The sequence below is a fragment of the Lithobates pipiens genome, unplaced genomic scaffold (genome assembly GCF_037356315.1).
Source record: "Lithobates pipiens isolate NorthernLeopardFrog02 unplaced genomic scaffold, aLitPip1_a1.2 Scaffold_8, whole genome shotgun sequence".
NCBI classification, from domain to species: Eukaryota; Metazoa; Chordata; class Amphibia; order Anura; family Ranidae; genus Lithobates; species Lithobates pipiens.
The window spans coordinates 219,944,464-219,966,474 of record NW_027507903.1 but is presented as its reverse complement, the minus strand read 5'-3'; the positions used below and the strand labels follow the sequence as shown (position 1 = coordinate 219,966,474).

At 42.1% G+C, this 22,011-nt stretch overlaps 1 protein-coding gene across 27 annotated transcripts in view; it reads right to left on the bottom strand.

Annotated features, from left to right (window-relative positions):
- Window positions 1-22,011, bottom strand: part of NRCAM (neuronal cell adhesion molecule) — a 286,030-nt gene that overhangs the window by 44,193 nt on the left and 219,826 nt on the right. For 17 of the 27 annotated variants that reach the window (XM_077472151.1, XM_077472158.1, XM_077472165.1 and 14 more), the window contains 9 exons: window positions 21,227-21,393; window positions 20,985-21,132; window positions 19,788-19,912; window positions 13,109-13,138; window positions 10,266-10,367; window positions 9,235-9,432; window positions 7,488-7,558; window positions 5,953-6,178; window positions 5,725-5,840 (listed from right to left, as the gene is read on the bottom strand). In XM_077472151.1, the coding sequence (XP_077328277.1) occupies window positions 5,725-5,840; window positions 5,953-6,178; window positions 7,488-7,558; window positions 9,235-9,432; window positions 10,266-10,367; window positions 13,109-13,138; window positions 19,788-19,912; window positions 20,985-21,132; window positions 21,227-21,393 (1,183 nt within the window). The remainder of the gene's footprint in view (window positions 1-5,724; window positions 5,841-5,952; window positions 6,179-7,487; window positions 7,559-9,234; window positions 9,433-10,265; window positions 10,368-13,108; window positions 13,139-19,787; window positions 19,913-20,984; window positions 21,133-21,226; window positions 21,394-22,011) is intronic. The other 10 variants (XM_077472156.1, XM_077472167.1, XM_077472168.1 and 7 more) reach the window with 1 other exon arrangement.

Genomic DNA, 22,011 nt, shown 5'->3' with positions numbered 1-22,011 from the left:
ACCGCCGGTTAAGGGAACGCCGGTCGGAGAGGTCCTCCAGCCACTTCCGTCCCACCTGGGTGCTCCCCAAGGTTCCCAGTTCTGCTGGTCAGTTCTCTTCTACCTCTTCTGCTCCCGCTCAGGAAGCTCCGGAACCAATGCAGCTCGGGTTACTCCGGCCCTCGTTGACCCCTGAAGAAAAGCAGCGCAGACGTACCCTTAACTTATGTCTCTACTGTGGTGAACCTGGGCACTATGTCAGGGCTTGCCCCAACAAGACACGTAAGTGTGTTTCCTCTTCCTTCACGTGTGCCTCTGTTCTACGAAAACCCAGTTCTCACCTTGCCCTTCTCCTCACTTTGCAGCTTCCAGGAGGGAGTTTTCCAGTGTCAGCCATCATTGACTCCGGAGCATGCAGCTGCTTTATCGATCTGACTTTCGCTGCCAACCATCACATCTCGCTCATACCCAAGGCCCAGGGGCTTGCTGTACATCTAGCCGATGGCTCCGCCCTTAGTTCCGGTCCTGTCACTCAAGAGACTGTTCCTCTGCTGGCTACTATGGGCACCTGTCACCAGGAGCACCTGCGTCTGGATGCCATCTCCTCCCCCTTGTTTCCAATTATCCTGGGGATACCCTGGTTGCAGGCCCACAATCCAAGCATTAACTGGGCCACAGGAGAAATCAAGTTTCTCTCAGATTACTGTCAACAACACTGCTTGGCCCGACCGACATGCAACTCCTCTTCACTTCTCTGTTTGGATGTCGATCCAAAATTGCTTCAGACCATTCCGGAACCCTACAAGGACTTTGTGGATGTTTTCAGCAAAAAAGGCGCAGATATTCTTCCCCCCCACAGGCCTTATGACTGCCCTATTGAACTGTTACCAGGTACCGAAGTCCCCTTTGGGAGAATTTTTCAATTAACGGAACAGGAGTTAGGCACGCTGAAGGAATATATTGACGAAAACCTAAAGAAAGGGTTTATCCGTCCTTCTACTTCCCCTGCCGGTGCTGGCATTTTTTTCGTCGAAAAAAAGGACCATTCCTTACGTCCCTGCATTGACTATCGGGAATTGAATAAGATAACTGTCAAAAATCGTTACCCTTTACCCCTAGTACCCGAGTTGTTCCAGAGGCTGGGGTCTGCAGTCATCTTTTCGAAATTGGATCTTCGCGGAGCTTACAATTTAATCCGTATCCGAGAGGGAGACGAGTGGAAGACAGCGTTTCGTACTCGTTTTGGGCACTACGAGTACCTTGTCATGCCCTTCGGGCTGTGTAATGCACCCGCAACCTTTCAACATTTTGTCAACTATATCTTCCGCGACTACCTGGACCTATACGTAATTGCATACCTGGACGATATCCTAATCTTTTCCTCATCCTTGGAAGACCATCGTAGACATGTCCGTAGTGTGCTAGCTCGTCTCAGGGTACACGGGCTCTACGCGAAACTCGAAAAATGCGAGTTTGAACGCCAGTCCATCCAATTCCTGGGCCTGGTTATATCTGTGGAGGGCATCAAGATGGACCCCCAAAAAGTATCTGCCATCCTGGACTGGCCTGCACCTGTGGACAGGAAGGGCGTACAACGTTTCGTCGGTTTTTCCAACTTTTACCGGAAATTTATCAGGGGCTTCTCTGCGATTATTGCTCCCATCACCGAACTGACCAGGCAGGGTACCCGATTCTCTTGGACCCCTGAGGCACAGCTGGCCTTCGAAAAACTTAAGATGCTGTTCACCTCTGCATCTATTCTAAAACATCCGGACCCAGCCTTACCCTTCGTTCTTGAAGTGGATGCTTCGGAAATCGCTGTGGGGGCGGTGTTATCTCAACGGCAGGGTGCCAAGGCCCTTCTTTTCCCGGTGGCGTTCTTTTCTCGCAAACTGTCATCATCCGAAAGGAACTATGATGTTGGGGACCGAGAACTTCTGGCCATTAAGGCGGCTCTGGAGGAGTGGCGTTACCTATTGGAAGGTGCTGCACATCCCATCCTGGTTTACACCGACCACAAAAACCTGGAATATTTGAGAACTGCCAAAAGACTTAGACCACGGCAAGCCAGATGGGCTCTTTTTTTTTCCCGGTTTCAATTTCATATCACCTATAGACCTGGTTCTAAGAATGTCAAGCCGGACGCCCTGTCACGTATGTTTTCTATCCCTGAAGAGACTCGGCCTCCTGATACTATTCTCCCTTCTGGGAACTTCTTGCTCCTCCAAGGGGACCTTATCTCCCGGATCAGACAGGCTTCTGTTGGAATGCCCCCGAGCCCCGAGGTCAGCTGTAGTGAGGGGTTGTTCTGGCATAAAGGCAAGATTGTAGTCCCTGAAGCCTTGAAGTTAAACGTGTTGGAACTCTGCCACGATCATAAGATGGCCGGACACTTTGGTACCCGGAAGACTGCCGAACTGATTCAGCGCACCTTTTGGTGGCCTCAACTTCTTAAGGACTGCAAGGACTATGTGGACTCGTGCAGCACTTGCTCCCGAAATAAAAACAGCCGGACGCGGGCTTGGGGCCTACTGAAACCTTTACCTGTCCCTGAGAGACCGTGGAAAATGATTTCGATGGACTTTATCGTGGAACTCCCCCTTTCCGAGGGGTTCTCTACTATCTTTGTTGTCGTAGATAGGCTGTCCAAGATGGCCCACTTCCTCCCGATGAGGGGCACTCCCTCGGCTATGGAGACGGCCAAGATCTTTGTCAAAGAAGTTGTAAGGCTGCATGGGATCCCGGCAAGTATTGTTTCTGACCGAGGCGCCCAATTCACCTCGAGGTTTTGGAAAGCGCTCTGCGGGTCTCTTGAAATTGAACTGGCCTTTTCCTCCGCTTATCACCCCCAGACAAACGGACAAACGGAGAGAACCAATCAGTCCCTGGAGCAGTACATCCGCTGTTTTTCTTCCTTCTCGCAGGATGACTGGGTCTCGCTACTACCCATGGCGGAGTTTGCTTATAACAACTCCTTGCACTCCGCCATCAACCAGACACCGTTCTTTGCCAATTACGGCTTCCACCCAGCCTTCTTGCCCAGCTCAGTCCCAGAATGCCTTGTTCCAGCAGTTTCCGAGACATTGGACTTCTTTTCTAAAATCAACCAACTCCTAAAGGAAACCATGGCCCGGTCCCAGGAATGCTACAAACGGGCGTTTGACAAAAGGAGACGGGGAGAACTCGTTCTGGCTCCCGGCAGCCAAGTATGGTTATCTACAGTCAACCTTAAGATGGCCTGTCCTTCCAGGAAGTTAGGCCCTAAATTCATGGGCCCCTTTTCTGTAAAAAGGAAGATAAACGAAGTGGCATATGAACTTAACCTGCCTGACTCTTTTAGAGTGCACCCGGTCTTTCACGTGACCCTACTGAAGCCCGTTACCCCAAATCCCTTTGCTGACCGCACCACCGACCCACCCGAACCTGTTATAGTGAACAATGAAGAGGAGTTTGAGGTTGAAGCAATCCTTGATTGCAGGAAGAGGGGTAATGTAACCCAGTACCTCATCAAGTGGAAGGGTTATGGACCTGAGGACAACTCCTGGGAACCCGAGGACAATCTACATGCTCAGGAACTTTTGCGGGCCTTCAAGAACCGTCAGGTTTCCAGATCGGCTCACCTGGGCAGCCGGAGTCTGCCCTTAGGGAGGGGGCACTGTCAGGGTCGTTACCTGGATGGTCGCGGTGCTGCCCGTGTTGGTGCGCGCCGATGTCCTGCGGTGCGTGCTGGGGTGCGTGTTCCTGTGCGTGCGGTGTTGCGCGCTCCTGTGGGCGCTGGTGCGCGTTGGTGTGTGCCCTCGCGTGCCCCTGCTGGTGCTGGTGCGCGTCAGCGCGCTGTGGTGGGCACTTCGGGTACCACTGGTGTGTCTGCCGGCGTTCGGGGGCGCGCGCCCGTGCGCGGTGCTTGGCGCCAAACGGCCTATTTAGGTCTGCCACTGACATCTCCCAGGTGCTGCCTGATCAACAGCTTCTCGGTTCCTGTCCCGTTGTTCGTATCCTGTGTTCCTGTTTGCTTACCTCCTGACGACCCGGCTTTCCCTTGACACCGCTGACCTCTGCCTGCATCTGACCTCGGCCTGTTTGACCTCTCTTTTGCCTGCTCCTTCTGTGCCTCTGCTGCCCGCCTGTTGCCGTACCCTGCCTGCACCCGGACTTGCCTGCTCTGCTCCTGTTCTGTACCCAGTTGCCTGTGTCCTATCTACACACCTGCTGCCAGAAGCTTCCTGCAAGTTCCTGCTCCTGGAGCCATATCACAGGCTCTCTTACTACTCCGCACTCTCAGCCACCTGTCTGCTCTATCAGGGGTTGTAAGTCGGACACGTACGGGAGACCACCCTCTGCCCAAGCGGACTCATCGGTTCGGTAAGTGCCAGCCTGACAGCCAGACATTTTTCCCCACTGGAGCAAATTGGGCCAAAGTTTTTTTTTTTCCTATCCTCTGGATCAAATGTAGATATAGGATTGTAAATAGGGAGGTTTTTTAATAATTTTTTGAACTAGATGGACTTTTTTCAACTTAACTATGTGTAACTATGTTTATCATATTTTGAATTGTGACTTTATGTAAAATATTACAGAATATAAGAAATCTTGGCTAAAACATGTAACAGACTAAGCAGGTCAAGCTTCTGCACGCAAGCTTGTCGGGACGGGGCGTGTTTACAAAAAAATTTCTTATTTATTTTAACTTTTTTTTTATACTGCTTTAAAAAAAATTGTGTCACTGTTGTGTCAATGTAAACATCCCTTGTAATAGAAAAAAGCATGACAGGACCTCTTAATATGAGATCTGGGGTCAAAAAGACCCCAGATTAAAATGCAAAAAAATTGTAATTTAAAAAATAAAATAAAAAATGGCCTTTAAAAGCTATGGGCAGAAGTGACGTTTTGACGTCGCTTCCACCCTACAGTGATATGGAGATGGGTGGGGGCCATCCTCCCCTCACTCATCTCCATACCCAGGCAGGGGACAGACACAATCGCCTCTGCCACTGCTGACAGCTCTGGTAAGCACGGAGGGCACTGGATCACGGCGGGAGTGGCCACTCTCCCACCACCGATATAAGTGATCTTGCGGCGAATCTGTCGCAGAGACCACTTTTATCTTAAACTGGACCACTCACTGAAGAAGAGGATACCGGGGTTATGGCAGCTCGCTGCTGCCATAACAACGATATCCTCCTTCAAAATACCGACGTATAACGTGGGTGGCCCGGAAGTGGCTATAAAAAGTGCTAGATAGATGTACAAAATAAATGTACAACATATAACAGCATATTACGATTTATAGGTAATAATACCAGAGATTGTTGCTCCAGAGAATAGCCAGACATTTTTCCCCACTGGAGCAAATTGGGCCATAGTTTTTTTTTTCTATCCTCTGGATCAAATGTAGATATAGGATTGTAAATAGGGAGGTTTTTTAATGATTTTTTGAACCAGATGGACTTTTTTCAACTTAACTATGTTTATCATATTTTGAATTGGGACTTTATGTAAAATATTACAGAATATAAGAAATCTTGGCTAAAACATGTAACAGACTAAGCAGGGCAAAATAAAAACTCATTAATGTGTGGCTATATATACTGTAGGTAATTTTTCAAAAATCAAAGTATTAAGTTATTGGCCAGGACAAGAATAATAGCTGGCATAGCAGCAAATTATTTTTATAAATACAGAGTATTGAGTAACTACATATTTGCAACATAACACTATTAGTATGAAACAAAAATAAATACCCACCCGGTATCCCTGCAAGTGACCCCTGACCGATGTCAGAGGGACAGAGTCCCACTGGACTTTTGCTAAAGTGGCATTAATGACTTCTACTTCAACATTACCAGGTGCAACCATGGGAACTAAAAACATAAGAAAAATGTAAACAAGTGGTCATTGTGGTGCATTTTAGACTCATTTACTTCTATTTTTAAAGTTATATTTTAGGTCATTCTAAAGACCTCCGAAACTTACGATCTTCTCCGGAATGTCCAATTACAACAAGTGGCACAGGGGCATAACCAAGGTCATTTAATGCTTGAACCTTTATTTCATAAGGAACAAAGGTAGGTGTGCCAGACACTATGTATTTGGAAACGTTTGCAACTATGACATCTGTCCAGTCTTCATCAAAATCTTTCTGCCTCCAGCTGACTTTGTACTGGAGACCAGGTCCATTGGAGTCAAAACCTCTTATAGGCTGTATGAGAGAGGATAAGGCAACAATTATTTAGAGATGATTAAATAATCTGCTCTTTTCTGTAAAGAAATACAACCTATTTCCAGAGCCTGGCTAGTTAACCTAAACCAAAATGACCAATGTGTATGTCCCAAAGTTTTTATGGACACATAAAAATACATATTTGTATATCTTGTCACAAAAAGAATCAGAGTATAATATTAGGTTAGTGTGCATGTTTCACAGTGTGGCAAATATCCTAGTAGCCTTAACTTTGACACCCTCCTTCAGCTCTAGATGTGCGTTATCTGCTTATATAGAACAGGCATCACTAAATGGAGGACCATAGCATACCAAGATTAAGTGACAATTCTATCAAGGCCAGGATGCATTTCTGAAAAGGGAATACCATTCACAGTGGTGTATCCAGGATGTAGCAGCTACGGTACATGCCTTGGGTGACACTTGATTGGGGGCACCATGGCCATGCCACACAGCAACCTGAGTGTCCCTCTCTCTCTACTTCTCTCCCCCCCCCCCCCTCTGCCTGGCCACCCTGTATTTTTCAGTGCAGCCAGATTCCTCTCCTGGATTTGCCCCCTCCACTGTCATCCTTTGGTTGCTGGGGCCACCCTGCATCTTAGCAAACAATCACCCCTTTGTCATCATGTTTTTGCTTCAGACCTGTTCTGCTTCCTTCCCTCTGCCATGCTGCCATGAATCTGTGTAAGAAAGGTCTGTGGTGCATGGGGGCTATGCTGTAAAGGAAAGACTGAGATGGGAAAGGGGCTGTGACACAGATGTATTTCTGAAAAGGAAATACCATTCACAGTGGTGTATCCAAGATGTAGCAGCTATGGTGCATGCCCTGGGGGACACTTGATTGGGGACACCATGGCCATGCCACACAGCAGCATGGGTGTCCCTCTCTCTCTACTTCTTCCCCCCTCTGCCTGGCCACCCTGTAGTCGCCAGTGCAGCCTGATACCTTTCCTGAGTTTGCCCCCTCCACTCTCATCCTTTGGTTGCTGGGGCCACCCCACATCTTAGCAAACAATCACCAATTTGTCGAAATGTTTTCGCTCCAGACCTGCTTTGCCTCCTGCCCTCTGCCAGGCTGTCGTGAAGCTGTGTCGTGAAGAAAGGTCTGGGATGCATGGGGGCTGTTCTGTAAAGGAAAGTCTGTGATGGGAAAGAGGCTGTGATATGGACTAAGGACACTGATGTATAGGGGGACTGAGATTGGGGGGGGGGGGGAGGGGGGCTGTGATGTGATGTGGTTCAAAATGTGTTATAAATTCAGTTTGAAAAGAAAGCTAAATATACTTACGTTCCAAGTGATTACCAAATTATCTGGCTCTGTACCAACTCCTTTAATACCAGATGGGTTTGTATCAGGCTCTGAAAATGTTATAATAGTATTAATTTAGTTATGTACTTTGTATATGTTTAGTAAGTTATGGTAATTACCTCCTAAATGCAGTATGTAAAATTAAAATACCAATTTAATAACCCCAATGTTCCTTCTATACATAACTGGAATGGAGTCATACATTTATTCAATTGCAAAAATGTATTTAAACTACAATGAAATAGAAATGACTGAACCCAGCATTAAATATAAACATTGTGTAGGGGTTTTAGGTGAACTAAAGAAACCTAAAAAATGAAGAATAGTGCTACTGGCACATCAACTTACTTAAGAGAAGCTATTTTTTTCTCCTATGGAAAAAACAAGGTTTTTAGAGCCATTAAAAGGACAATCAGGCAACAGTGACTAAAAGAAACCTCAACATAGGAAGGTGGGAACTACATTGCCATTGCTTTTTCTTTTTTGCATTTCTCATAGCACAGCTCTAGGCAAATGTTTTCTAGTTTTGAACAGTGCTAAAGGGTTAAAATCTCTAAGGCAGCCCATAGATGATTCTTTTATCATATTTTTATTGAGATTTTATTGAAAATGGGTTTTACAAACAATTCAAAGGAGAAATGGAATAAAAATGACTCAATTCCCCCATCCGCATTCAATCCTCCCTGCTGAGCCTTTGCATTATGACAGTGGGGAGCCTTCTGCTGATGGCCACCCCCCTCATTTCACAGGGACAGGAATTATGGTAGAATCTTAACAGTATCACAGATGGCAATAAAAACTTGATAGTAGTACTTAAGCTGGCCATAGATGGGTAGAATTCCAAATGAAAATTCTTAGGAAAAGAAGTTTCCTAGAAAGTGTATTCATTTTTCTAATCATTAGTGAGGTCAAATCGACATTTATTTTCCACCGCATTGATGAGAAAATTCGAAGGAGCAGGATGGAAATTGTTTCTCAAACAAATTAATCTCTATCAGTGTATGTGGTTTTCGTTCGGTAAAGTCCATTAATTTCAAAATCAATCATATGCTAAAAGAAAACAAAATCTTTCAAACATGAATGTTCTGAGATTTTTCATACAATTTTTCCTAATGCACTGTACACACGATTGGATTTTCCGACAACAAAACTGTGGATTTTTTTTCGAAGGACGTTGGCTCAAAATTTTGTTGCATACACACGGTCACACAAATGTTGTCGGAAATTCTGAACGTCAAGAATGCGGTGACGTACAATGCGTACGACAAGCCGAGAAAAATGAAGTTCAATAGCCAGTGCGGCTCTTCCGAGCGTGCATGAACTTTTGTGCGTCGGAATTTTGAACACGCACTCAGAATTTCCCGACAACAAGTTTTGTTGTGGGAAAATTTGAGAGCCTGCTCTCAAACATTTGTTGGCGGAAATTCCGCCAACAAATGTTCAATGGAGCATACACACGGTCGGACTTTCCATCAACCAGCTCACATCCAATATTTGTTGTTGGAAAATCGTGTGTACAGGGCATTAGACTTTTTGTTCATAATTCTATCTATCTATGGCCAGTACTTCACACGTCTATTCAAAACTAAAAAAAAAAGTAGTCTTTGGTTGCAGTCGGATGCAAAGTGGTCAACATGGTACTAACATGATAGAAGGCACAGAAGCATTACAACTAAATATATTAATTTTAGCATCACTGAGGTGAGATTAGACATATTTTACAAACCTGCTGCCTTTGTCATATAGCGTTCAGAAGGTACACTGGGGTCACTTCTGCCAATTTCATTAACAGCAATAACTCGGAAGGAGTAGTTAACATAAGGAGAAAGACTCAGAGATGCTGTAGTCTGTGTACCGCTAACTTTGGTCTGGAGGTGCCACATGCCTGGTTCACGCATGGCATCTTCATATTCAATGATAAATTCTATAGAGAAAAAAAATGTTCAGGAAGGTAAAAATATAAATTCTATAGAGAAACATGTTCAGGAAGATAAAAATATTATCTATTTAGTGGTTAAATTAAAAAAATGACATGGACTGTGTTATGCATCTGTTTTTGATGGTAATTACCTCCTAAATGCAATATGTAAAATTAAAATACCAACTTAATAACCACAATGTTCCTTCTGTACATAACTGGAATGGAGTCATACATTTATTCAATTGCAAAAATGTATTTAAAACTACAATGAAATAGAAATGACTGAACCCAGAATTAAATATAAACAATACATTAAGTTCAGTGAAATGCAGCCTGTAATGTTGAAAGTGGGCGATTCCCAGCTAGTTTTAAACTGGTTCTAAAGGCAGGACATTAAGGTAAAAAAATATCAAAGTAATTGTATTAGCCCTCACCTCCCATATACTTACCTGAGTCCTATCTCAATTCAGCACTGTGCCTGCAGTTGTGCTGCTCTGTGTTCCTCTCCTCACAGAACACAGAGGCAGCAGCGGGAGCCATTGGCTCTTGCTGCTGTCAATCAAATGCTATGAGGAGAGAGCAGGAAGCTGAGTCCAGCTGTGCTCTATTAACGCACACAGGCCAGGTTGGGAACAAGTCTGCAGGTGTGCCCCAATAGCAAGCGACTTGTTATGGAAGCACACATAAAAGAGGAGAGGCCAAGAGCACCGGCGAGGGACACCAGGATGAAGAGGTTCAGGGCCACTCTGTGCAATACCATTCTACAGAGCAGGTAAGTATACCATGTTTATTATTTTAATAAAAAAAAAAAATACTTTACAACCATTTTAACTTACCAGTAATAGGACTGTTATTGTCATCTCCTGACACCCATGACAGCTGCACGCTCTTTTCAAGAGGATCGGTCAATTCCAAATCAGAAGGTGCCTCTGGCCGATCTGAAAGTCAAATGTTTCATTATATAGTGTAAATAGCCTGTATCCTGTAATAAAAAACTGAGAGAGATTAGCTGCGCTGGCACAAAAGAATCTTTGAAGCATATCTACTAATTCATATGAAGCAAAAAGGAAAAAAAAATGAGTGAGCCCATTCACATGCAGCCAATCATTGCACTGTAGATGACAGCAGTGGCAGGTCAGATACACGATGCTGGCAGAAGAGAAAGACAATGTTTCTGTAGATAAATAAATGTAAAAATATCATAAAGTTTTAAGTGCAGCCATAAATAAAGCAAAATTCCATGCTGCATTCAGTGCAAAATTTACTTTTGTTATTTTATAATACTCCATTATTCAGAGCTATAACATTTTCGGTCTTGTACTCTACAGTATATTCAGTACCAATGTACATAAATACAGAGTCTGGCACTCTGCTTTACTAGAGAAGTTCCTGCCTTTGCAGTATACCTGCACTCATTCATATGACCCATACTGTAGCAGGAATTCAGAGGCTAAGTTCACCCAAAACCAATATTTCTGTTTGAGGAGAAAGTTTGAGGATATAAAGTGATACACCATAAAACAGGTAGACACACAGTTCAAATAGATATGCTTTATCTAACCATGGACACATTGTCCATTCTTGTAAGAAACACACCTCTATTAGTCAGGATGATCATTCTGTTTCTTCCTGGTGAACCATTACTGTTTTCTGGTTCCGCTTCTGAGGTGATGAGGTTCTAATTGACAATTATCTTTTCAAATAAATGGGCAACACTTCCAGAAACACACTCCAATATCATGCTGAATGCCCTCCGAGAAGAGTGGAGACTATTACTCAGATAGCAAGGATAACTTGCCACAAATTTGTGGCAGTGTTGAATTGTAAGTCTGTTAACTTGCTGCACATTTTCACGGTCAGGTTGTACACTTGTAGAGCACTTGAAGAACAAGTTCTAGTTGACACTATTCCAATTTGTAGCAAATTTGTGTGGCAAGTCTCTAGCAAGAGCCAAGTTGCAGTGGTGAGTCTACAGCAAGAGCTCTGCAAGTCTACAGCACGGAAATTCAGCCACAGTGACCCTTGCAGTGGGATGACTATTGCACAACATAACTGAACCAGAACTTGCACAAGACTTGCAGAATGTTTGCAAAGAAATTTGATCTGGAGGCATGCAATGTGGACTTGCTGCAAATGTGCAACAAACTTGTGAAGCCTGTCAAGTCTAGCAATAGCTTAGCAAGTCATTTTCAAACTTGCAGCACAATTGCTTGCTATCTGGGTATAGTCATAAAGGTAGCTGGAGAAATTCCAAACTAATGCCCATAGTCTTGGAGTTGGATGTCCAGTAAGGTCTGTTGGTCAGTTGTCCAAAAACCTTCATCCATATATTGTATGTTTTTCAACTGGTAATTTAGCTATATGCCTCGTTTCACTTTAATCTTTGTCATACTAGTTTAATCTCTGGGAATTCTAGCTAAACAATAGACCCATGCACCCTGTCATGTTTTCCACCATAGTCTCCATGACAGAAGGTGGGTGCTCCATCTTGCCTCAATCTTTAAAAATCGACAGAGCTTTAAAAAAATAATGCACAACATATGTAATAATCCATAATGTGCCTCTTGACAGTAATCACATATCTGTGTTAAAATGAAGGGTCACTTGCACAGTAATACTATAAACACAAGACTTCCAACCAACACACTGTACAACACAATAAGTACCACAACACAACAACGAACTAAAGATCCTTGTCATATCTAGCAGCAGAAAGATATGTGGGCACAAATGAACAATTTTTGTTGCAGCATAAGCCATGCAAAAATGACTATTATATTTACCAAAAAAATTGTTTAATTAAAGGGGAAGCATCAGTGTCAGTAAAACAAAACAAATTTGGGATGCTGTAATTATCCATGATGAGCTTGGTCAGCTATCAAATTAAAAATAATCAGCATGATCATACAGTTATTTTACTTATCGAAAATGGTGAATATTTTCAATTAGACTTATCAATAATCATTTACAAATAGGGTATTATGCAGGGTCACACTGGGGCATAAATGGCTACAAATTCCCCCAAAAAGCATAAAATAACATTCATTGTAAATGTCTTATTAATTTGAGATATTAAGTTACCCACAGACATTGGATGACTGTTGGCTTAACCAAAATGTCTATGGGAGACTTCCAACCCTGCAGGCTGGCTCTTATTGGGGAAAACAATTGATCAGACAGGTTAGAAAACCTATTCTGATTAACACTCTTCCCTACTAATAAACTGCTGTCAGTCTGTTGTTTTGACAATCTGCTCCTCTCCACTTCATTTACATAAATAACCCTGTAGGTCTACATAGCTGACCTTACAGGTTTATACAGCCCTCTGAGGATGGTCTAATAATTATATAGGCCTGACCATCCTCCAAATAAGACAGGTAGCCTTAGACAGCTGTAACATTTACATGAGCCAGACATGTGAACAACATTACAGATGCACACTAAGACTAGTGGGCAGCAGATGATCTTCTATTAAGTCTGACACTGGCATTTAGTTTAATGCATAGTGTAGATTGCTACGTGTATTTATTATTGTAAAATGCATATTTCCCCTTTAAACTATGCATGTAGTAAAATAAAAATCAGAAAATGCCATGCAACGTTCTCATAAAAATGGACATGATGAACTTATGATATGTTTAAAGCAGAAACATATACATGAGTGGAAGTTTTGTTTTACCGTTCTTTACAGGTGGTGGCAGAGTAGCTTCTGCAAGGAATATTAAAAAAGTATTAGCAACAATCAATGGCCCCAAAACAATGGCCAAACCATCTTAACCATATTTTAGTAGGGTTAACTGAAAAAATATATTTTTATAAATCTTTATTTGTCTGAGTAGGTTTATTGAAAATGGCATATTCGATGAGTTCCTGTAATCACATCTTTGCAAAGGTCACTGCACAGTACATCACATCTTTCAGAACACAGCTTTGTGGCTTCTATACAATGAGACTTGCTGTGCTGTAACCTGCAGAGGATATGCATTATAGCCTGTGTTTACCATTACAATCAATGCATACTATAGATACATGGGAATGAGTGTCTATGTGCAGCCTGAACTCCAGCTAGGGTGATGCATCTGCAAATACAAACCCATTAGCCCATGTACCTTGATGGAACTGGTATTTTCTGGATACCATGCACTGCAGCAACAATTTGTCAAAGTGATCTTTTTTGTGATGTCATGTCAATCAAAGTCTATTTCTTTTACAAATGAAATCAACACCTGACAGGGTGCTAAGAACTTAATTATGGTATTTTCATTTAATTTTCAGAAAACATGCAAAGTGATTGGTTAATTTGAAACAGACCCACTTCCCATAAACCTGAACTAGTATCTTTAGAAACAGACTGAATATTGAAATGTGTATTCAAAAAGTTTAGCATACAAATCCTGTGGCTAAATATTGCAAATCAGTTAGGCCCCTTTCTCAGGTGCGGACCGTATTTCCGTATTTCATCCATCTGTTTTCGGATAAAATACGGACATACATGCATCCCTATGGGATAGCAAGTGTCAGCGAATGAACATACGCTGACACCCGATATCATCCGTCTTCGCTATGGTCCGATTCTGCAGACGGAGGAAAATCCTATTTTTCTATCCTTCTCCAGAGCGGATCAGATGAACACAGACAGACGGTCCGTGTTCATCCGATCCCCCATAGAGGAGAGCGGAGATCTGACAGGTCCCTACACACTGTGCAGGGACCGCCCTGTCATCCGGCGGCTCAGCAGGGATCAACGGAGCGATCCCCGCTGAGCAAGCGGATTTTCACGGGGCGGATCATCACATATCCGTCCTGTGTGAAAGGGGCCTTGAGACATACACTTTTTTTATTGTTGTTTTATAAAAAATGTAATCAAGTAAATATGAGATAATACATAGGAATTATCTCATGTTCATGGCTTTGCAGTCAGCATATTGTAACTCTAAACAAGACCAGAGTGCTCTAGTACTCCAAACACAGTTCTTCTCGCAGAGGTCAAACTAAGCAGAATGACTCAGAGACTTGATAGGCATGGACTCTGCGCAATTAGAATTGGGACTGAAAGAACTGCCATCCAGCATGCTTTGCAAACTGAAGGTCATGAATGCACTCTGATTTGCATGTGTTTTTGTAAAGTGTTTTGGTACACTAAAAACAAATTATTAAGTAATATAAAACATGTTTATAAATGAGTAACCATGAAATATGAAACTATTTGATTTACTGTGTGATAAGCTGACTCATGGTTTCCTCTAGTGTGCATTTTATTAAGATGCCTATAAATGACTAGGATGACTAAATTTATAGCAAGATAGATCTGTAGTTTAATTATCATAATATATTTAATATTATCCACTTAGAAGTACATATAATATACAGATAATTCTTGCATGTATACACAATAGACAGTATTACTAAAAGCAGAGTGAACTGTGGGTTTAACCACTTAAGCCCCAGATCATTTGGCTGGCCAAAGACCAGAGCATTTTTTGCGATTCTGCACTGCGTCATTTTAACTGACAATTGTGCGGTTGTGCGACGTGGCTCCCAAACAAAATTGACATCCTTTTTTCACAAATAGAGCTTTCTTTTGGTGGAATTTGATCACCTCTGCGGTTTTTATTTTTTGCGCTATAAACAAAAAAATAGCGACAATTTTGAAAAGAGCTCATTGTTTTTTACTTTTTGCTATAATAAATATCCCCCAAAAATATATAAAAAACATTTTTTTCCCTCAGTTTAGGACGATACGTATTCTTTTACATATTTTTGGTAAAAAAAAAAATCACAATAAGTGTTTATTGATTGGTTTGCGCAAAAGTTATAGCATCTACAAATAGGGGATAGTTTTATGGCATTTTTATTATTCTTTTTTTCTTCTACTCTCCCAAGGGTTAAGACCTAGTTTGTACAACCATTTTTACTACAATGTAGATCATTATGTGGACCGCTATGAAATGTCTTGCTGAAATCAAGATAGGCTAGGATAGATTTGCTGCTTTGGGTACAGCAAGTTGTGTGATTTGAAATGATCAATGATGATTTTTTTTAGGAGTGATTCCATTACCTTGACTATAACAGATGTTACATTAAAGGGGTTGTAAAGGTAAATATTTTTTCACCTTAATGCATTCTATGCATTAAGGCGAAAAAACATTTGGCAGTGCCGGCGCCCCTAGCCCCCCGTTTAACTTACCTGACCCCTTGAAAGTCCAGCGCTCGCCCCCCAACGTCCTCTTCGCCACTCAGCCTGGCCGCTGATTGGCTAGAGTGGATGGATTGAAAGCAGCGCAGCCATTGGCTCGCCAGGGGCGGGGCCGAGTGATACAGTGAGCGGCTATAGCCGCCGGCTGTATCACGGGAGCGCGCCTGCAAGTGCTTCTCACCATGCGAGGGAGCTTGCATGAACGTGAGAAGTCCTTGCGGGGGGAAGCCGGGACAGCCGCCGAGGGACCCCAGAAGACCAGGTTCGGGGCCACTCTGTGCAAAACGAGCTGCACAGTGGAGGTAAGTATAACATGTTTGTTATTAAAAAAAAAATATATATATTACATTTACAACCCCTTTAACTGGACTATAATAGTCAGCTGCTAACTTGCTACCTTTCTTGTGGATAGGTACAATAATAGCTGTCTGCCAGTCGTGGGAAACTTAGAACTGTTAGAAGAGATTGATTAAGAAGATCCAGTAATGTTCCAACAGTTATATTTTGAAGTTCTCTTAGAACTCTGGGATGAATACCATCAGGACCCGTTGATTTATTAAGCTTCAACTGAGCGAGTTCCTCTGTGATAGCAGTATTCCTAGTGTTCAGTAAAAATGTCAATAGTAAATAAAATAGATAAGTCCTTACACATCATTGGACTTAACTCATTGGAAGCCAGAAATCTTAAAATTGCCGCAATTCCTGGAGTTTTACTGTATTGTATCGCTGCCTGTTGTTCCCAGGAAACTATCATGATATCTGGGGTTTTCTATTAAGTTTAATACATTACAATTGATGGGTGATAACTATAAGTGTAACACAATAGATGCCATTTTCTGTTGTTTCCTCCACTGAATAGATAACACAAAAATAAGCCAAACAGTACATATAGGAAATATGAGATGAAAAAAAAGTTACATATTTGCAGTATAAACTCTTATCCAACCTATTACCTTCATCTATATCTAACCCTTGAACCTAACCACTTGATAAATTACGTTAAACCTGAACCTCTACAGGCTCCTCCTCTTTATCAAAATAATTTACTCTGATTTCACTGCACATTGAGTTTTCTCAGTCTGATAGAGCCCACCTCATTTCCTGGCTAAAGGACATCTAGTATCATCTAGCCCTTTCCTCGCTAGCCTTACTGTCACTGGTCCACCCATTTTATTCATTGGATTTCAGTTCCTTCAATCATGGCGGTCAAGCATCAAATATGGGCATTACCTAAGGCAGTCTGCATGTGAATGCAGTCTACCATTGCTTGCACCTGGGCTGAGAGATCTTGACAGAATTTCTGAGACAGATTGCTGTTGATGCTTTCAGGAAGCTATGTACAGCACAGTGACGACAAGTTTAGAGACTGTGACATGGAGTATTCATTAGTGCCTGGCTGCTACTATCCTAAAGTTAGTGTTTTTAATCTTGCTTTGATTTTATAAATGATTCAGCACAGAGCACTATATGGCTATTTATTATTCCACTGAGAGTATAAAGACATCGGAGGAGAGGTGAAGGTAGAGAGAGGTTGAAAGAAGGAATATCTTGACAGCACCTGGGATATCCTACATAGAGATCCTTCCTTAAAGGATAAGTTCACCCTTTTTAACATGTTACCCGTTAGGCCACTTTCAAATGGAGAGGATCCGCTCAGCGGGAGATCGCTCTGTTGATCCCCGCTGAGCCGTCTCTGCTTCCTGATCTCTATGGGGAGATTGGATGAAAACTGACAGCATGTCCGTTTTCATCAGATCTCATTAGATCCGATCCACCAAGATGGATGGCAGACATTTTGCCATACATCTGTCTTGAGCAGATCAAATGGTAGACGGGTGTCAGCAGACACATCTTCGCTGACATCCACCTGTCCATAGGAGTCAATGGATGGCCCCGCTTTGATCCGCCTGAAAAACAGACAGCTTATCATGTTAAAGGGGTGTTACACCCATACTTAGGGTGTAAAAAGTTACAAGTCCGCCAGCCCCCGCAACTCTGGGGCTCCCCAATATCACAGGTGGGGGGGGATCTTCTTCCTTCACTCCCTGTCAGAATCTGTAAAGAATGTGGTCATATAGGGCTCTGTTCGCCCGGCCACATCACTAATACATAGAGTTCTGTGAATTAAAAACTACAAGGTCCAGAAGCCTTCGTGGCTGTTGGCTTGAAGTTCTCAATGAAATACCATGGCACTCTTGAGCGCTGTGGTATTTCATTGACGGTTCCTGTTAAGGCAAAACTGCTTGGCTGTATGATGTTTGTCCAAAAAGCTTATACACAGGGCCTGCAAGAGCCCTGCATAGCACCCACAATCTGCTGATCATGGATGCAATGCTTTCTAGATTCCCAATAAAATTAATAATAAAAGCATATTTTTTTACCTGCAAAAAAGATGTGCATTTATTATTTTCTTTAAAAAGGTGAACTTATCCTTTAAAAGGTGAGAGCGTTAAACACACTGGTGGGAGCTCTTAATGGTGTGAAGGAAACCAGAATATGTTTGGAAATTATATAAGGATGGGTTCACACTATCTTTGCATGCGGCTCACAGCAGGAGTCTGGTGTGTCCCCATTCACCATTTCAGGTCCGATTTCAACCCAAATTTTTGGCTGAATTCAGACCTGAAATGCACCAAAGGATGCACAGGGTTACTGTGCAAATTCACCATGGATCCGCAGCAGAGATATGTGAACTGGATCCATAGAGAGCCGGTCAAAATCTCCTGTTATTGCGAATTGGATGCGGAAAATTCGCAATAATGTGAACCCAGCCTAAAAGTACTAAAATTCTCAGTTTAATAGAGTAAAGAACCCATTCAGATTAAAATAGAAATGAAAGGCAAAACATGTGTGTATAGATATAAAAAACATTATAAATAACTTTTTTCCCCTTTTTTTATAAGTGATCAATCCCCTGTGTTCTCAGCAGCATAAGAGTTGGTGGAGGAGAAGCTGTAGCACACTGATCTCCCCCAGTGAAAGGCTGTGCAGAGGAGGGCATGTCAGGACAAGTCTGATCATTGGAGGAGAGCAACCTGAGTTCCCAGCATAGCTAGAGAACTGACCACGCTGTACTCTCTTCCTTAGTGTGGTCAGTTTCTAATAGGAACTCAGATGGACTAGCAGAAACACCAGGGTTTTCACACAAAGGAAGCAATAAAAGATAACAGGACACTTTTTCATACAAGTACATGGTACAGCAGGCACATATCAGGAAAATAAAATGTTGGGTTTCCAAACGCTTTAGGTATACCTGGAAAGAAACCTAACCTAAGTTATGTATACCTCACAGTAAAATTGGCAGTGTTAAATGCAACTCTTTGGGATTATATAAACCCTTTCCTGGTGTTTATATAATCAACACTGTTCAGAGTTAAATTAGCACACATAAGGCCCCTTTCACACAGGGCGGATCCACTCAGCGGACTCCGTCACCTCTACGGGTGATCAACAGAGTGATCCGCTGAGTGGATCACTCTGTTGATCTCAGCTGTGCAGGCGGATGACAGGTCCGTCTCTGGTCACTGTGCAGGGATGGACCTATCAGAGTCACACTCTCCTCTATGGGAAGATCGGATGAAAATGGACAGCATGTCCGTTTTCATTAGATTCGCTGGATGGATGGCGAACGCATCGCCAGCCATCTGTTTTCAGTGGATCTTGTCGGATCGGATGGCAGGTAGGTGTCACGGAACACATCTCCGCTGACATCTGCCTGACCAAAAAGTCAATGGGTGGCCCGCTCAGATCTGCCTGAACAATGAACAGGCGGATCTTTGCTGGTTGATCATGTGAGAAGGAGCCTAAAAGTTGTTCAACTCTGTATTTTCACCGGATAGAGAGGATTGTTTACACTAATAGTGTTAATGAATTCCCTGTAATTCAATATCATAATATTAACACTTTATTCTAAACAACGTAACACCAGGATTTTAACATTGGCGATTTTACTGTGCTGAAAACCTGAATTAGCAAGCTAATACTTGCTTTGCAATGACAGAATCAGACAAAATCGCGTTAGCAGTCTTTAATATTATCAGCTGTTGGTTTAAGTAATAATTACAATAAGCTTCATTGAACATATATTTTCTAATGCCGGGCCAGTATAAATGTAGTAAAGACAAACTGAAAGCCCAAATGGAAAACACTAGTTAAGTCTTACCAACAACAGTGAGCACTGCACTAGCGGAGGCGCTGTCCAAGGTAGTATTTGCTACACAAGTGTATGTGCCTTTATCCTTGTCTGTTATGTTCTTGATAGTCAGACGCTCCTTTTCGACAATGAATCTAGAAAGAAAAGCTTGTTGTTTTACCCTTGATTTGTGTAGGGTAGTTAATGCTTTCTGATTATAGACATTTAATAAATATTTTTTAGGCCAATTTAATATGGGATTGTATAATAACCAAGTAACAAATATTCAAAACATCCAAATTTCAGCTTCCTGTAGTCAGGAATGCTCTTTGGTTGTCATGGGCTTTCGGCACCTGTCCCCCACTACTAATCCAATAGCTTTATAGCGAGCCATTTTAGAAACTGTTAGCACACAGGATTCAGCAGAGGGATGCAAACAACCTCAGAAGGCTTGCAATCAAGATTGCAAGTCTTTCCTTGAAGAGGGAAAAGGGGTCAAAAAGAATAAGTGCATTTTATTTGAAAGTGTACTTATCCTATATAGTAAGAGTAAAAATTTAATTAAAAGCATGATAAAGTCTTAGGCTTCATGTACACTGCTGCTGGTAAATGGATGTTTAGGAGCAGTTGGGCATTTTTTTCAACTGCTCCTGCACTCTCCTCTATGTGAACATACATATTAGAAAGGTATCCTGTGGACATGTGTTGAGCCATCAATGGATGTGTCCAGTAGCGATGAATTCTGGTCCTCTCATGCAATTTTCTACGTCTTTAGAGCCTCAGCAAAAGCAACATCAGGAGCATTTCCTCACACATGCTCATCATGGGATACATATTAAAAAACCAACCAAAAAATAACAGGTAGCTGCAAGCACACTGCTTTCTCAGATTCTACTCACACTGTTTTGTCACAGAAGGGCTGAAATAGTTAATAACTACTTGTTTTTAATGCTTTCTAATCATTTGGGAGGGTCTCCTGAGGTTATCTTCAGTAAACGCTTCTGAACACAAATGCGGCTTGTAAATGCTGCTAAACACACGTTTTTAAATGTGGATTACTAGCTGTGATGTTCCAGCGTTCAGGAGAGGTTGAGAAACATCCCGTGTACATGAAGCCTTATTCTCTTCTCTATGGAGTCATCTGTCCAATTATCTCACATTGCATACAGTATATATTACTTATATTACTTATATTATTATATTGTTACTTAAAAAAAGTTGCACTACCTTTCATCAATGGACAGGTCACTGTTGTCTTTCAGCCACAGAATTTCTGCTGCTAGAGTGGGATCGTGCTTAACTTTGCATTCAAAGGATACACTACCATATCTCTGAACCACTTTGTATTCTGGTTGAGAGATAATCATTGTTGGATCTACAAAGCAAAACAGAATAAATTATACATGTGTATTCCTAAACATATCCTGAGTCTCCAATTTGATGTGTTTAACCTATGAATCTTTCATTACCTTTGACTTCAAGCTCGACAGTTTTTTGGTCTGTTCCTAATTTATTTCTGGCTACACATGTGTAGGTCCCAGTGCTGTCTTTCTGGGCAACAGGCACTTCTAGTGTCCCATTATCATGGAAAATATACCCGTTACCATACAGAACACTGGCTTGCATGGCTTTAAACCTTCAACAGAGAATAAACGCATTAAGAATTAAGAAGAATACAAGAGAGAAATATTAGTTACTGAACTGCAAATGAATATACAGTGGGTAGGCACTGAACACATCACCATTTTTTAAGGTAAATATATTTCTAAAATTGCTATTGACATGAAATTTTCACCACATGTCTATAACAACCCATGCAATCCATACAAAGAAACCAAACCAAATACATTCTTAAATTAAGTTATGTGTAATGAAATAGAATGACACAGGGAAAAAGTATTAAACAAATGGAAGTGCAAAAAGGTATGGAAAGCCAAGATGTCAGCTGAAATCTATCAGTAATTAGAAAGCAATCCTGACCCTGGTCAGTGCAAATTAATATCAGCTGGTTCAGTCTCAACTGATGGCATCTAAAAAGACATCTCATTACCAAGGAGTCACAGAATAAAAATCTCATGATGGGTAAAAGCAAAGAGCCCTCTCAAGACCTTTGCAACCTTATCGTTGCAAAACATACTGATGGTATTAAGTACAGAAGGATTTCTTTTGAATGTTCCAGTGAGCATTGTTGGGGCCATAATCCGGAACTGGAAAGAACGTTGTTTCACCATAAACTGGCATGAAAAGAATTATG